General features: G+C 42.5%; 1 protein-coding gene across 4 annotated transcripts in view; it reads left to right on the top strand.

Moving 5' to 3' along the window:
- Positions 1-12,963, top strand: part of SLC12A7 (solute carrier family 12 member 7) — a 408,366-nt gene extending 395,403 nt beyond the window's left edge. For all 4 annotated transcript variants that reach the window (XM_040432155.1, XM_040432156.1, XM_040432158.1 and 1 more), the window contains 2 exons: positions 5,664-5,797; positions 12,078-12,963. In XM_040432155.1, coding sequence (XP_040288089.1) covers positions 5,664-5,797; positions 12,078-12,169 — 226 coding nt within the window. In that variant the 3' untranslated portion in view covers positions 12,170-12,963. The remainder of the gene's footprint in view (positions 1-5,663; positions 5,798-12,077) is intronic.
- Positions 12,964-17,124: the final 4,161 nt, after the last annotated feature.

Below are 17,124 nucleotides of genomic sequence, written 5' to 3' on the forward strand. Positions count from 1 at the left end.
GCTGGATCGCAGCCGGGACAAGTAATCAGTTCATGTCATCTACAATAAAGTCATGCTCATCTACAATAAAGTCATGCAGGCTCAGGGCTCCTTTAGAAGCGTCCACAGGCTAGTGTTTGCTTCACACGCACCTTGCTGGGTGTGATCTGCAGCCAGGGCCATCTTTAACAAGGGGCAAAAGGGGCAGCTGCCCCGGGCCCAGTTGCTCCTGGAGGGCCCAAGGCAGCTGCCTCTTGAGCTCTGCTAGCCACTGCCTCTGGTGTCAGGCTGTCAGCTACACAGGGGGTGCTGCCATGCCATGCCTGCCGGCACTCCAGGCAGCGTACTGTGAGAGCTGTGATTCTCTAGGACCTTAGAGGACATCATCACCATGTGACCAGTAACCTAGCAATATTACTGGTCACATGGCAATGAGGTCATCAAGGTCCTTTCTACCAGGAGTGTTGCTGTAGAAGTTTGCCTTAACTGTGGAGCTTTTTTTGTGAAGATTACATCAGAAAAAGGTGACAGGGGCTGTTATGCTAATATACTGTAAACTACTGTATAGTGTGGGGGGCTGTATACTGTCGGTGCTGTATATTGTGGAGTGCTATACTGCTGTACTGTATACCGTGGGGGGCTGTATACTGTGGGTGCTGTATATTGTGGAGTGCTATACTGCTGTACTGTATACTGTGGGGGGCTGTGTACTGTGGGTGCTGTATATTGTGGAGTGCTATACTGCTGTACTGTATAGTGTGGGGTGCTGTATCGTGTATAGTTTTGGGTGCTGTATACGGTGAGGTGCTATACTGCTCTACTGTATACTGTGAGGTGTTGTATACTGTGAGGTGTTGTATACTGTGGGGTTCTGTATACTGTGGGCTGCTATACTGCTCTACTATATACTGTGGGTGCTGTATACTGTGCGCTGCTATACTGCTCTACTATATACTGTGGGTTGCTGTATACTGTGGGCTGCTATACTGCTCTATTATATACTGTGGGGTGCTGTATACTGTGCGCTGCTATACTGCTCTACTATATACTGTGGGGTACTGTATAGTGTGGGGTGCTATACTGCATACTGTGGGTTGCTGTATACTATAGGGTGCTATACTGCATACTGTGGGGTGCACTGTAACACTAGGGTGAGCCAAGCCCTGGTCTCCTTCCTGCAGAGCGGTGCCCACTTCCAGCCTGAGCCCAGCTGCCCAGAGCACTGATCCTGAGCCACTGGAGTCTTCAGACCTGGAAGTATTTACAGTCATTCACTGTACTCTACCAGATATGTGGATTTTTTGTGTGTGTGTTGTGGTGGAGGGCGTGATTGCCTTCTAAGGTGTGGGAAGGCGGGATCCAGGGGGCCCAAGTAAATTTTTGCCCAGGGTCCAATCAATATTAAAGACTGCCCTGTCTGCAGCCTCTCACACAACAGACACACCCTGCCTCATGCTGCTGACTTTTAACCGCAATCGAGGACATGAGCCACTTATAAACCCCGGAGTGGATCGTGCAGAGTAAGCACCCACCCAGCTCTTTGCGTACTGCCAGTAAAAGCCAGGCCGGATCAGCTGATACCAGCTATACTAGGTAACAACAGTGTCCACTATCTATCTTAGTGGACACTCTAGCTAGTGGCTTTCACTCCACTAAGGCCGGTACCACGTCTCAGGTGCATCCCCTCTAATATGTTTCCTGCACCATTCTTAGATACACATACCTTCCTTCGTATATGAGGCCTGTCACTGCCTCACAATATATAGAGAGAGATATATAATCAAGGGTAGCACAGCAGAGAGGAAGTAATGTGACTGGGTGCCAGCGACTGTGAGGGAGATCCACCCACCTTACTTACATAAAATGATAAATTCCATGGCACATCCAAAAAAAAATATGTGAGTTTTATTTACCAGAAATACAGCAACGTTTCAATCCACTCAGTGGGATCTTTCTTAAGCAATGGTGATAGCAAAATGGTGCTGAGGAGATGTTCCCACGCTGGTCAGTACTCATAATTTGCCCTTATCGTATAAGGGTCCATTCACACGTCCGTTTTTTCTTTCCTGATTTGTTCCGTTTTTTCTGGACCAGATCTGGACCCATTCATTTTCAATGGGTCCTGGAAAAAAACGGACAGCACAATGTGTGCTGTCCGTTTCCGTTGTTCCGTTCCGCATGTCCGTTTAAATATAAAACATGTCCTATTCTTTTCCTGAAAAATCGGATCCTGGTACAATACAAAGTCAATGGATCCGCAAAAAACGGATGACATACGGATGTCATTCCGTATGTCATCCGTTTTATACGGAATCCGTTCCTGGAAATGACATTTAAATTATTATTTTATTTTTTTTTTAAAGAAATCCAAACAACTTTATTTGCTTATTAAAACTTATACATGTTTCCGTTTTTTGCGGATCCGCAAAAAACGGATGACATACGGAAACATTTTCAGGAACAACGGATCCGCAAAAAACGGACAGAAAATCGGATTATAGAAAAATACTGACGTGTGAATGTAGCCTAAAGCTGTTTTTAATTCATGACACACGGGTTTTCACACGTTTTTGTAATCATGTAATTATCACATTTTATAATGGATCTTAGTTTTTACATTATATCATGATATGTAATCACTGCGCTTTTATATATATATATGATTCCATCATGTTGAAATGCACTAATATCTAAACTTTGTATCCTCAATGATGTAATTTTAATGTTATTCACATTGTTTATATTATCTTTATTAATCAATTATCTTGTGGGGGTATATATACCTGTATTTGAGCACCATTTTGCTATCACCATTGCTTGAGAAAGATCCCACTGAGTGGATTGAAACGTTGCTGTATTTCTGGTGAATAAAACTCAAGTTATTTTTGGGGATGTGCAGTTGAATTTATTATATATATATATATATATATATATATATATATATATATACTACCACTAACTGTAATTCTTTTTTTTCACACAAAAGAACCCCTCAAAAATGAGCACCCTAATGGGACAGGGATGGAGAGTGGTTTAGGGATCTGGAACTGCTGCAAATAAAAATAAAAAAGTCAGTGCAGCAATTCCAGATGTTCTGTTTTCTTCTTTCAGCAGCAAAAAGATGAAATCACAGTGGTGGTGCACCACAATTCCCAGCAAACCAACAAGCAGCACAGAGAAGCTAGAATGGCTGCCTGCAGACAGGTTCAGCCCTTTCCTGTGCTGCTATAGCACTGCCATTGGCTGGAGCGTTGTTCCAGCCAATCGCAGAGCAGGCAGGGGGCCCCAAACACTGGAGTTCCCTGCCTGACCTCAGGGGAGACAGGTCCTGGCTAGTTCAGCACCAGTCACCCCTGTATGACCCCCCTGCAGCTCCATAAATGGTTAAACATCTATCCGGAGCTGCGATTGGCTGGTCTGCAGAAACTGGCCAATGGCAGCTATCAGGCTGCAGAGGGGCGTAAAAACCTCCCTGTGCCCGTCGGATCCCCCGGTCACTGAGCGATTTCTCTCGGGGATCGGGTGTACATGACGCCGCATCTGTACCGGATTTCTGGCCCAGTTTCCAGTGCTGGTATCCTACGGGTGAAGCATCAATTATGCTGAGTTATGTACATTTTGCATCCGTGTGAGATCCATTATTTTAGACAGAAAAATCCTTCACAAAGTTTATTTTTTTCCACATCTAAAATATTAGCAATATTGTCCCTCAAATTGGAAACCTCTGCCTAATATGAGCTTTAGGTGAAAATCCTGTTTGTCACAAAGTTACATGAAGGTGTGGACAAGATTGTCAACAGTCCATCAAGGCAACTGCAGTCATCAGGTTGTCTTCTTTCAGGGAACATATATAGGTTTTGAGGGTGCTTTTACTTTTCAACAACTGTAATCCCTCACTTTATATTGGCTGATATTTTTTTTTCAAAATGTCTGTCATAAAACCAGATTTTTGGTCTTTCCAGTTCTGGTGATTTTATGAAGATGTGTCCTTGTAGATTTAGGCTTAAGTGGTATGTATGATCTCTGCACATCCTTAACATTTATTTTTAAGAGGTGTGGACCATTTAACTTTCTGCTTGTCAGACTTTTACACTGTTATATCAACTCTTATGCAATTTTTGTGAAAAATGACACTTGGACGCAAAGTTGCTTGAAGGTGTCTGTGAGTATAACGTGCTGTGTGTCACAAGTGTCGGGTGTCTACTTTTAGAAAATTTATGGGATTAGTATGATTTTTTATTTTTTTTTATTTTGTAACTTCTGATTTATTTGAAAATATCAAAACTGCAAAAATTGTCCTGGCTGCCAGAGGTGCAAAATATCCATATAACCTTGGCAGCAAAAGGGTTCGGTGATTGTCCTATTGTAAACCTCTTACCTCTGAGTGGAATGTAAAACACTGTAATTCAATTATGTTGCCTTTTTTCATGCATTCAGAGAATGGGAAAACCTGTAAGTTACTATAAAGTCTTCTAATGTTTTGTTTAATGTTAGTGATCTAAGCTACTGCAATTCTCTCCTACGTTGTTTACAAATGTTTTCCAGTATATATTTAGGATAGGGGGTTTGTGCCATTTCTTGCGTCAAAATGTATCAAATTGACAAGTAATTGCCATTGTTAATAAGACCTGTCCCTGCACACTCTGTTAGCATTTTGATAGGCACACCCTATTAAAAAGGGGAATGGCAATATCGGTTTTCTGTCAAAGGAGATCATTTGTCTAAAACAGCAGTTCCTGACCCAAAAAAATATAAAACCACTGAGCAGGAGTCTCCTTTAGATGTAGATGACTCATGACAGCGATCAAGTTAGGCCACAGCCTCTTATCGGACTGTGGTTATCTTCAAATTGTTGGTGTTTAGGTAAGTAAAACTTAGAGGCTGTTAGTACACTGTAACACTGACCAACTGCTAGAATTAGAAATTTTCACTGTAATTTAAAAGGATTCTCCAAGGTTTTTATATTGATAGTTTATCCCTAGAAAAGGTCATAAATCAACACTCTATACTCCTGCTGATCAGTTATTCCAAAGTACACAGCTCCAAAAAGAACGGAAAGCATTTTGCTGCTCTCTTTATAATCCATATAAAGTAATGACAGGCCTACTGGCTGTTATGTGTCAAAACAATGTGGGCTCAATTTCTCAAGCCCTACACTCCAGAATTCTAGCTTTAAAAAGTCATACAATAGAACTTTTGTGACTGTTTGGCTACTTTGGACAAAAAAAAAATTGCAGCTTTTGCATTTTACACTGCTCACTCCAGTTTTGGGTAAGAAGCTGGGTGTAGTTAACTATTTTAATTACTTTCACCCCAGATTTATCACTGCAACTTTTGAAAAAAGCTGTGAGTAAGTCACAAGCCACTCTAGTTAGGGGTGGCATAAAAAAGAAGAGTAGTATTTCTAGATAAAAGTATCAGAGATCAATATGTTATGTACTCCTGTAGGAAAACATTCAGTTTTACTTATTTTTTTTTAATTTAAAGGTATGCTTGCTCTGGCCTTAGGAGTCCCATGAGCAGTCACTACTAAGCCCAGAATGAGCAGAGATTTAAGTTTTTATACGAACCTATTTGTCGATCTGCCCAGCAATGCTAAGAAACAACATTTTCATATTGACAGGTTCTCTTTAATAAAGTTATACTGGATATTTATTACCATTTCCTAATTCTTTTCAATTTAGAAATCAGTCAAATGTAAGAAGAATGCACACTGCAGTAAAACTAAATGAAGTTGTGCTGAAAAGATCTCAGCATGCGCAGCTGGTGTTACTGAATATGCCTGGGCCACCCAAGAATAAACAAGGTGATGAAAACTGTATCCTTTTAGAAAGGTGTTTTGGAGTTTGAAACATTGCTATGATCTGTCTTCTAGGCAGGAAAAGTCTTTGGGTATGGTCATATTTTCAGGTTTCTTGATGCAGTTTTGGGAGCCAAAACCAGGAATGAATTTAAAAAACAGATGTAGTATCTGTCCTTAAAGAGATAGTCTGGTGTTAATGAATGAATTTACATACCAGGCAGGGAACCAGAACAGGGGGCACAGCAGGAGAACGGTGAAGCGCATAGGGAAAATAGTAAGCGATATTACATGCCTTCAGTATGCCTTACCCTGCCAGCTATTTACATGATAATGTCAGGATCGGTGAAAGGTCCTCTTTAACATTAAACTAAACTTTATTAACAACATGACTTTGAGCCATTTTACATCACCTCCTAGAGGCAGGTAGGTATGTAAATACACACAGTAATCTAGTTACTGTTTTAACCACAATAAAAATCATTATTCCAAAATTAGTCCTATTTACTTATCACACGAATGTGTGCTGACCTAGCCAGAGGTGCACCTAGCATTTCTGCTGCCTAAGGCGAAAACTGAAATGGCGCTGATCCCCCTCCCAATGCCAATTTCTTAACCTAAACCCTTCCCCCCTGCCCTACTGTTTAAAGACATACTTGGAAAACATTACATACAGAGCTGCAAGACATACAGGGTAATACAGCTCTTTATACCTCTACATCTGATGTAGACATTCTGTTTCCTCATCTTCTCCATTCAGATCAGACCTGCCACCTCTAATACTGTGCCCACTGTGCTTCTGAATACTATACTGCAGAAACAGATCCCCCTGAAAATACTATTGCCACACAGATAGTTCTCCTTAAATAATTATTGGCACATAGTGCCCTAAAAAATAACTGTGCCCAGCAAATAGTGTCACTAAAAATTATAGTGCTGTAACGTAGTGTCCTCCAAAAATAATTGTGCTAAGCTTATACTCTGCCAGGATGCTTCCCAGTGTAGCAGTCCTCTCAAAAGTACCATCAATTGTAATGTGGTAACAGTGCACCCAATAGTAATAATGTCCTTCATTTTGCCCCCAGAAGTAAGAATTCCCCTATAATGTGTGTGTGTGTGTGTGCAAAAAAGTACCCTCAGATAATTTGTGCCAGTACAAAAAATGACTCCTTATAATGTTTACCAGTAAGAATAATTCCCCCTTGCAATGCGTGCCAGGACAAAAATGCTCCTTTTTACAACCGCAGTGTCTCCATAGTGCTTTCTCTAGTTACTAAATAATGACACCCCACACACACACACCATTGTGGCCTAACACCATGCTGCCAACTAAAAATAACAAACTCAAATACTTACCTCCATTCTGCTGTCAGTGATGCAGTGCGAAACGCAAAACTTTTCTAGTCTGTCCCCTGAGCTCAGGCAGCGCAATAATGATGACACTGGCCTCTGATAGGCTACAGGAACTAGGGCTAAAGCCAATTTGATGAAACGGTAGGCCAGGGAGACATCACTCCCGTTCCCCGTCGCAGCATTCATTTGTATTGCTATCCCGAGTACAGCGATGCAGTTGAATATGTAGAGATGAGCATTTACACAGTGGAAGTGCTCATTGCCCATGGCCCTTCCGTTGTCCTCCTCTTGCCTGGTGCTGCCTGAGGCAATTGCCTCACTTCGCCCTATTGGCAGTGCACCCCTGGACCTAGCACATTTATCATGTAACACTGCTGCATCCTGAATGTCAGGAATTATATGTTGTAATGAGTTTCATATGACTGATGTCATGGATATATTACACAGGACTGATACATGGACTATACTATTTTTGTGCATTTAGGGTTCAGAAGGGGGGGGGGTCAGAAAACCAGTCAGTATCTGGTGTGGCCACCATTTGCCTCACGCAGTGCAACACATCTCCGTCGCAGAGTTGATTAGGTTGTTGATTGTGGCCTGTGGAATGTTGGTCCACTCCTCTTCAATAGCTGTGTGAAGTTGCAGAATATTGGCAGGAACTGGAACACGCTGACGTATATGCTGATCCAGAGCATCCGAAACATGCTCAATGGGTGACATGTCCGGTGAGTAGGCTGGCCATGCAAGAACTGGGATGTTTTCAGCTTCCAGGAATTGTGTACAGATCCTTGCAATATGGGGCTGTGCATTATCACTGCAACATGAGGTGATAGTCATGGATGAATGGCACAACAATGAGCCTCAGGATCTCGTCACAGTATCTCTGTGCATTCAAAATGCCATCAATAAAATGCACCTGTGTTCATTGTCCATAACATACGCCTACCCATACTATAACACCACCATGGGCCACTCGATCCACAATTAACCTACAAAAAGGCAGCTCTGTCAACTTAGACAGCTATAATGACCACTTGTACCACATCCAGAGTAAACTAAAAGCCAAACAAGTGGAATGTTTATATCAAAAGATATCATTTATTATAAAATATAAATAATGGAGAACAACAGGATGTAATACAGTACACGGAGAAGCACAGGGTAAGTAAATTCATAGGAACCACCATAGAGCTGCGAAAAATAAAGCACAGTTCTTGCGCAATGTGAAGCATAAAACAGGTGCGACCAATAAAGCAAAAGCTAGGACTCTGGGCAACCAGATAAATATCACATATATGGTCTCCCTAATAAGGGTATGGTACACAAGTACCACAGGCCAGATATAGTAACCCCAGAGTCGTAGCAAGCATGCACGGTATGATGTAAATGTCACAATCAGCCAAAAACAGTGATATGATAATACAAAATCACTAGGCTGAAGTCAACCAATAACTAACGTGCACCAAAGTACAAGGGACCCAGCGTGGATACATACAAGGGTACCCCGCAAGTAGCATGGAACCGCGCTAAATATAGGACGTACCTGAAGACATGGTGGCAAAATGAATGACCGGCCCTGGGCGCGAGACCTCGACGCGCGTCGAGGTCTCGCGCCCAGGGCCGGTCATTCATTTTGCCACCATGTCTTCAGGTACGTCCTATATTTAGCGCGGTTCCATGCTACTTGCGGGGTACCCTTGTATGTATCCACGCTGGGTCCCTTGTACTTTGGTGCACGTTAGTTATTGGTTGACTTCAGCCTAGTGATTTTGTATTATCATATCACTGTTTTTGGCTGATTGTGACATTTACATCATACCGTGCATGCTTGCTACGACTCTGGGGTTACTATATCTGGCCTGTGGTACTTGTGTACCATACCCTTATTAGGGAGACCATATATGTGATATTTATCTGGTTGCCCAGAGTCCTAGCTTTTGCTTTATTGGTCGCACCTGTTTTATGCTTCACATTGCGCAAGAACTGTGCTTTATTTTTCGCAGCTCTATGGTGGTTCCTATGAATTTACTTACCCTGTGCTTCTCCGTGTACTGTATTACATCCTGTTGTTCTCCATTATTTATATTTTATAATAAATGATATCTTTTGATATAAACATTCCACTTGTTTGGCTTTTAGTTCACTCGATCCACAACACTGAAGTCAGAAAATCACTCACCCACACGCGGTCTACCATCTGCCCTGAACAGTGAAAACCGGGACTCATCCGTGAACAGAACGCCTCTCCAACGTGCCAGACGCCATCAAATGTGAGCATTTGCCCACTCAAGTTGGTTACGATGAACTGCAGTCAGGTCCAGACCCCGACGAGGACGACGAGCATGCAGATGAGCTTCCCTGAGAGTTTGTGCAGAAATTCTTTGGTTATGCAAACCAATTGTTGCTGCAGCTGTCCGGGTTGCTGGTCTCAGATGATCATGGAGGTGAACATGCTGGATGTGGAGGTCCTGGGCTGGTGTGGTTACGCGTGGTCTGCGGTTGTGAGGCCGGTTGGATGTACTGCCAAATTCACTGAAACGCCTTTGGAGACGGCTTATGGTAGAGAAATGAGCATTCATTGCACAGGCAACAGCTCTGGTAGACATTCCTGCAGTCAGCATGCCAATTGCCTGCTTCCTAAAACGTTGTGACATCTGTGGCATTGTGCTGTGTGATCAAACTGCACATTTCAGAGTTGTCTTTTATTGTGGAAAGTCTAAGGCACACCTGTGCAATATTCATGCTGTCTAATCAGCACCTTGATATGCCACACCTGTGAGGTGGGATGGATTATCTCGGCAAAGGAAAAGTGCTCACTAACACAGATTTAGACAGATTTGTGAACAATATTTAAGAGTAATGGGTCTTTTGTGTATGTAGAAAATGTTTCAGATCTTTGAGTTCAGCTCATGCAAAATGGGAGCAAAACCAAAAGTGTTGTGTTTATATTTTTGTTCAGTGTAGATAGCTTCTTTTCCTGGCTGCCAGGCTACCTCCTTCAGTGCCGGAGGCAGCATGATCTGATCCTACCTCGCTTAGTGGCGCATTGTAATAGAGATGTTTGGGGCGGACATCTCTGTGGGGCCCATGCACATGCACACAATGTATTCAGCAGCGTCCCACTAAGATGAGTTGCCACACAGCTTCTATTGTAAACCCCCAGTCCCCGCCTCCTTCCTCTTGCCGCACTGCTGTGTCCTCGCCAGAAGATGAGGTCAGAGGAGCAGCGCATCAAGGAGGAGGAGGCTGCACCAGCACAGTCTTCTACTACAATATTTGTATCCAGAGAGTTATCACTGTGTCATCTGGGTTACATAGGACTGCAGGTGACATGTACTACATTATCTGCGTCCAGAGAGTTATCAATGTGCTATCTATGGTGTTACATTGGACTGCAGGTGACATCTACTTCATTATTTTTATTCAGCTACTCTGAATACAGATAGTTGATAGTATCTGCAGTCCTATGTAACACCACAGATAACTGGGGTTTTCTACAGGATTTACGTATTGATGACCTATCCTTATTATAGGTCATCAATATGAGATTGACGGGATCCAACTCCCAGCATCCCTGCATATTAGCTGTTTTAGGAGACCGCAGTGCTCCAGCACAGCACCATCCATTTGATAAACGCTGTGCTTGGTATTGCAGCTCATCCCTATTCACTTGGGTGGGACTGAGCTGCCCCAAGGAGCAACGCAGTCTCTTCATACAGAAAAAAAATAACTATTGGTTGCATGGAAGGGGAATGTCAGCAAAATGTTGGGAGTGGGCCCAAGTTGGGTAGACAGCCCCGGGGCCTATGACACACTTAATCTGCCCCCTGACAGTGCTCACTCCTTTACTGAAGATGGTAGCCTTGGAAGCAGAGCGGACACTGTGTAGTTCAGTGAAGAATGTAGTACAGATCTTCGCCGATCTATGCTGTGGGCTAGATTTAGGAAAAGGGTTCCATTGGAAAATCCTGAACTTTGAGTCCTTTCGTTTGAGTGGAACTGTCTTAAAAGAGAACCTGCCATCTGCTTCATGCTGTGTGATCCATGGACAGAATGAAATCCCGAAAGGCTCCCAAGCTGCAATTTATTTAAGAAAACATATGATGAAGGATCCTGGATTTTATGCTTCATGAAGCAGATGACCGATTCCCTTTAAGAATAAAGACACAAAATGACACTGTGATATTGAACAACATTCATTCCAACTTCTGTATGACCGACTTCACAATGCAGCTGCCTCATTCAGCTGAAACCTCAACCTCCCCTGGCAGCTAATGATTGCACGATTCTGCTGTTAAATACCTTGGTTTTATCTACAAAATCGTGCAGTCGCCATGGGTGGGCCAAGTTTCATCAGCAGCAGCTCAAGGGTGCAGTTGCAGCCTTAAGGTCCCTTTACACAGGACGACAGAGCAGCAAATTGTCAGGAAGGAAGTGTTCCTTCCCAACAATCTGCTGCTCGCTGGTGGAGGAGACCGGTGCATTTACTTGCAGCAATCTCCTCCAGAGTATCGGGAGAAGCGATCGCTAATGCCATAGCCCTTCCCTATACTGACTCGTTTCCCAGCTGTAGATCGTGTGTACACAGCATGATCTGCTGCTGGCAAACATTAATTTTTGTGTACGCACAAATGATCGGATTACCCAATGAACAAGTGCTTTGTTTATTCATTGGGTAACCGCCTGTACATTTACACCTCCAGATAATCTCTAACTAGCGTTCCAGATAAACACTAACGAGCTAACGCTCATTATAAGATTCTCAGGCTGTGTAAAGGGCCCTTTAGGGACAAAACTGCATTTGTGATGATCCATATTCTTTCTCCACAGTCATAGAGGGGTTCTCTTCATCTTCAGAGATTCTCTATTCTAGAGACTCTATTGTAGTTCCACAAAATCATCCAACCTCCTAAAACAACCTATTTCTTTAACCACTGTAAACCAGATATGGAATTTTTAGAAGTCTTAACTGAAGGCTTAAACAGAGTACTGCTTGTACGTGGTGGTGGACGAGAAGTGATTACAATCTATTCATAGTAAACTGATAAGGAAAAATGTTAAAAGGACACTGCAAAAATACAGTTTCTAGAAGCGACAAAATAAAGCCACATATTCTATCATATACTTGAAGTGACACACCAATCACTGGTCTGAAATCGCATACTACCAATGTTTATACATCGCAACTAACTACACTATACATGTGATATTAAGTGCCAGGCTCTCTTCTTTCTAGTTATAACCTTGTTAATATTTTCATATTGCCAGCAGCGCAATATTGGATTTCTCAGATCTGCTTTGTGATACAAGAAATAGCCATAACATCTATATACAAAGAGAATCCACTGCACTTTACCTTTCCATCGGTGAAGTGCCATGGATTCTCTTTCTATATGGACGTTTTAAAAATACACAATGCAGTAAAGTGAGTACAGAAATAAACTAGAATTTTTGATTTTTTTTATTCGCGGTTTTCGGCAGCGAGCTGTTAGTGATCCATGGTGCAGTAATCTACCATAATTATGCAAAAGGTTGCATTTTATAGTTTATCTTCATATTTATTTATTTTATTTTTCTATCGCAATATTTTATATATGTTTCAGAGAGAAATTATGCACTGTGGGTATCATGGATTTTAGCTTTGTACTGACAGAAAATGTTTATATACTGCACATTTGTTATGACCTACGGAATAAAGTCATTTGCTTTTGATATGAGAAAATGCAATTTAAGTGAAGCACAGTTTTGAATGAAAGTACCATTTATGTCACCATCACCCACACTTACAGACAGTGCAATCATTTTTATTTTCATTGCTCCAATTTACTAAAACAAATTACTTTGAAAATAATGTTGATTATATAACCTGATTCTACAGCCATGGGATATATTGCTCCATCTGTCACCTCTTCTTGTTGACCTACAGGCAGTCCTGTAGACTAAATAAGATCATTAGTGAGAATTGTTACATCTTAAAGGCATATTCAGGACTTTTATATGGTTGGCCTATCCTTAGGAGAGGTAATTAATATCAGAGAGTCAGGAGTCTGAGACTCTGCACCACACTGATAACGGCTGTTTTTCAGTAGCGCCAGGGCAGGATACATACTGGTTACTGCACTGCTGCTCAGTCACTTTAATGGGAGCAGTGCTGCTTAACCAGCTTTGTTCACTACATAGTGGGTGGCACTTGTTTAGTTCCAGGGCCAGAGCTACTGAAATATGTGATTGGCGGGGTCCGGGACTTCCGCTGAGCAGCTGTTTTTCAGTAACTCCAGATTTTGATGACCTGCCTTAAAAGGTTGTCCCATCTTTGCCTTTCATTGCTGATATTGGTTTAGCCAGTTAAGTGCTGGCCTGGGGTGGCCATAATTGCAGAAACATCGAAGCCATCTCCCCTGGGTGGCTCTTACGTGATTATTCATATCTTATCCATGAAAGCCTGAGATGGAACAATCCTTTTAAAGGGGTTGTCCAGGATTGGGGACATTGTTCTAATTGTACAACAGTAAAACAAATATTACACACATGCCTATCCTACCTTTGCCACTCATGTCTGATGCCCCGTTTTCATAATGCAAATTCTAAGCCGGAAGTGCCTATTTTCTCATAGTCAGTGACGTACCGGGTCCCTTGCTGCAGAGAGAAGCCTCTTCTTCCGCTTCCCAGGGAGCCCGGTGACGTCACCAACAGCCTCTGTAATTATGCAGATTGCAGGGAGGAGCGGTGACTAGGCTGTAAGACATCGCGCTAAGCCACGCCCCTCCGGTCCGGTGACGTCACCAGGCATGGCACTTTCTAATGAATGGAGGTGGAATATTAATGAGGGGGCGGAGTTACAGCGGGATGATAGTTAGCTGTAACCACGTGATGCCGCACTGCGCTGGAACCCACAGTGCAGTGCGGCAGGAAGTTAGGCAAAGATAAACATATATGTAAACAATGCGTGGGGGACCATCGGAGCCATGTAGAAGTGGCGAAAATTCCTCAACACATATGGGGGGAACTTGAATCAACTGTTAATAGTGAGTACACTTTAAAAAAATATATATATTTGATCCCGGACAACCCCTTTAAGGATAGGCCTTCAATATAAAAGTCCTGGGAAATTGCAGGCTGGGTAATTACTGCGTTACCAGGTTGAGTATGAATGACATACTGTACATCTTTTGTAGTTAAACTGTAGTTCAGTACTAAGGCCCCCATACACATCAGTATATTTTCAGCCGAACCTACCAAGAAACAAGGGTTCGGCCAACTGTCTAAGGGTACTTTCACACTAGCGTTGTTAGAATCCGGCAGGCAGTTCTGGCAAGCCGTATACAAACGGATAGCTTTTTTTTTTCTGGATCCGTTAGATGGATCCAGTGATATACCGGATCCGTCTCATCCGGAATAATGGATCCGGTAATTAAAAATTTTCAAAGATCAAAAGGGAAAGTAGCTTCTCCTATATCCCAGCGCATGCGCAGATCTGAAATCCAGATGCGCCAATTTCCGGAACACTTGGTACCGGATCCGGTAATACATCTCTATGGAAATGAATGCCGGATTTTATACCGTACAAGTAACGGAACGTAAGACATCCTGATGCATACTGAATGGATTGCTTTGTATTCAAAATGCATTAGGACAAAACTGATGTGTTTTTTTTTCCGGTATTGAGACCTTTTACCGGATTTCAATACTGGAAAAGAATAACGCTAGTGTGAAAGTACCCTAATGTGTATATGGAGCTCCTGACTCAACAGATGATGTCGTGGGAGAGAAAGATAAGGCAAAGTGAATATTGTCTTCTGACCCTTTTGTTCTCCCAGAAGATAAGACACCGCCAGAAGTGTCAAGCAGTGGTTTTATCTCTCTCCCAACTGGCACATACTTACTTAGGCTACTTTCTCACTGGCGTTTTGGCTTTCCGTTTCTGAGATCCGTTCAGGGCTCTCACAAGCGGTCCAAATGGATCTGTTTTGCCCTAATGTATTCTGAATGGAAAACGATCCGCTCAGAATGCATCAGTTTGCCTCCGTTCAGTCACCATTCCACTCTGGAGGCGGACACCAAAACGCTGCTTGCAGCGTTTTGCTGTCCGCTTGACGAAACTGAGCCAAACGTTCTCTCTGGCACAATAGAAAACGGATCCATCTCCAATTGACTTTCAATGGAGTTCATGACGGATCCGTCTTGGTTATGTTATAGATAATACAAACGGATCCGTTCATGACAGTAGTATTATTGTAACGTATCAGTTTTTGAAGATCCATGACGGATCCGCCCAAAACGCGAGTTTGAAAGTAGCCTTAGCAGAACTAAATGTGTATTGGGGAGTCGGGAGAGATGGCTGTTGGCCAAAGATTGTGTATGGCTATCTTCATTTATAGGTTTTAGGACCAACCAAAGAATTAATCTTGTAGCTGTGTGCTATTCAATTGTTTTGATTTAAGTGGGCCCTGTCAGCTGCACTATGCTACTCTCCCTGAGGGCAGAAGTAGTATTGTCACAGACCCACTGATTTCAGCACTCTGTCACTGCTGCGATAGCAGTCGGTCCTGAATGCTGCGAGAGTACTGTCCGATGCTGCTGACTCATGTCCCTCACAGGGGTGATGCGCTCTGCAGACTTCAGAGGGTCAGTATTAAAACAATGACAGACCAGCTGACAGGCTCCCTTTGAAGATAAAGCACTCTGAGCAAACAAACATATTGCATATGTAGAAGACACTCAAAGGGGCGATTTATTTTCCTGTATTGATACTCCTGGGCTGGCATCGGATGCACCTAAGTTATGTAGAGGCATAGTTTAAGACCATTTTCCATGCCATAAAGTGGCGTACAAAATAGCAATTGAGACCTGCCGGCTGGCCCGCCCTCTTCCCCGCCCACGCCACGCACCCTTCTCCCACCACCTCGGAAAAATGGCATGAGCGAGGAAAAGGCGCCAATTTTGCCGCAATATCCCTTTGCGACAAAATCTGTGCCTAAAATACACCAAAAAGTGGCATATGTTTCTTTATAGATGACCACCTCAGACTGTTTTGCATCTGTGGTCAATCAGTTTGCCTTTATAACTACTATTTGTCACCCAACATTATTGACTTTTGCCATAATTTTACTTACATTTTTTTTGTTTTGCACATTTAAATAATTAAAGAAAATGACACAGCCTGAAATAAACACTTTGAGAAGAATGATTGCAAAATCTGTGAATTGATATACATAAATTATTACTGTAGTTTTTCCACCCAAAAATAACCACACTGAAAACTGGGCCTCTGGGATTGTGTTAAATGGGGCTAAAATAGTACGTATGTGCTCCAAATATTGAAGTCTAATGTATTTAGTCCCAGGGATCTAATGTAATGCAGTAAACATCACATGGCTTCTTTTTTGGCTGTTTGTCAAATATGAATGGTCAAAAGAATTGCAATACTAATCAGCATGTGTATAGTGCCTTCGATATCCCAAACCTCTCCTTTACAGAGGCTAAAATAGAAATTAACCACAAAAATCGGTAACTTTGTCCTTCCACTGAAATAGATATTTTTTTTATCATTTACCTAAAGCTTTTCACAGGATAATTTGTAAATGTACTTATTATTAAAGGGTATCTATCAGCAGATTTCTAACTATGACACTGGCTGACATGTTACATGTGTGCTTGGCAGCTGAAGGCATCTGTTTTGGTCCCATGTTCATGCTGTGTGTTCCCACATTGCTGAGAAAAAATGTTTTAATATATGCAAATAAGCCACTAGAAGCAACGGAGGGCATTGCCGTTACTCCTAGAGGCTCATCTCTCACTGCAGCTGCCGTGCCATCTCTACCTTGATTGACAGGGCCAGTCATGATGATTTCTTCACTGTCTGGCCATGTCAATCAGAGTGCAGAGGCCGTGGCATTGCAGAGAGATCAGCGGCTCGCCCCCTTGCCCCTAGAGGCTCATTTGCATTTATGAAAACCTCATTTTTCTCAGCAGTGCAGGCATATGTGAACATG

Source organism: Bufo bufo, chromosome 5 (genome assembly GCF_905171765.1).
Source record: "Bufo bufo chromosome 5, aBufBuf1.1, whole genome shotgun sequence".
In the NCBI taxonomy this organism is placed as follows: Eukaryota; Metazoa; Chordata; class Amphibia; order Anura; family Bufonidae; genus Bufo; species Bufo bufo.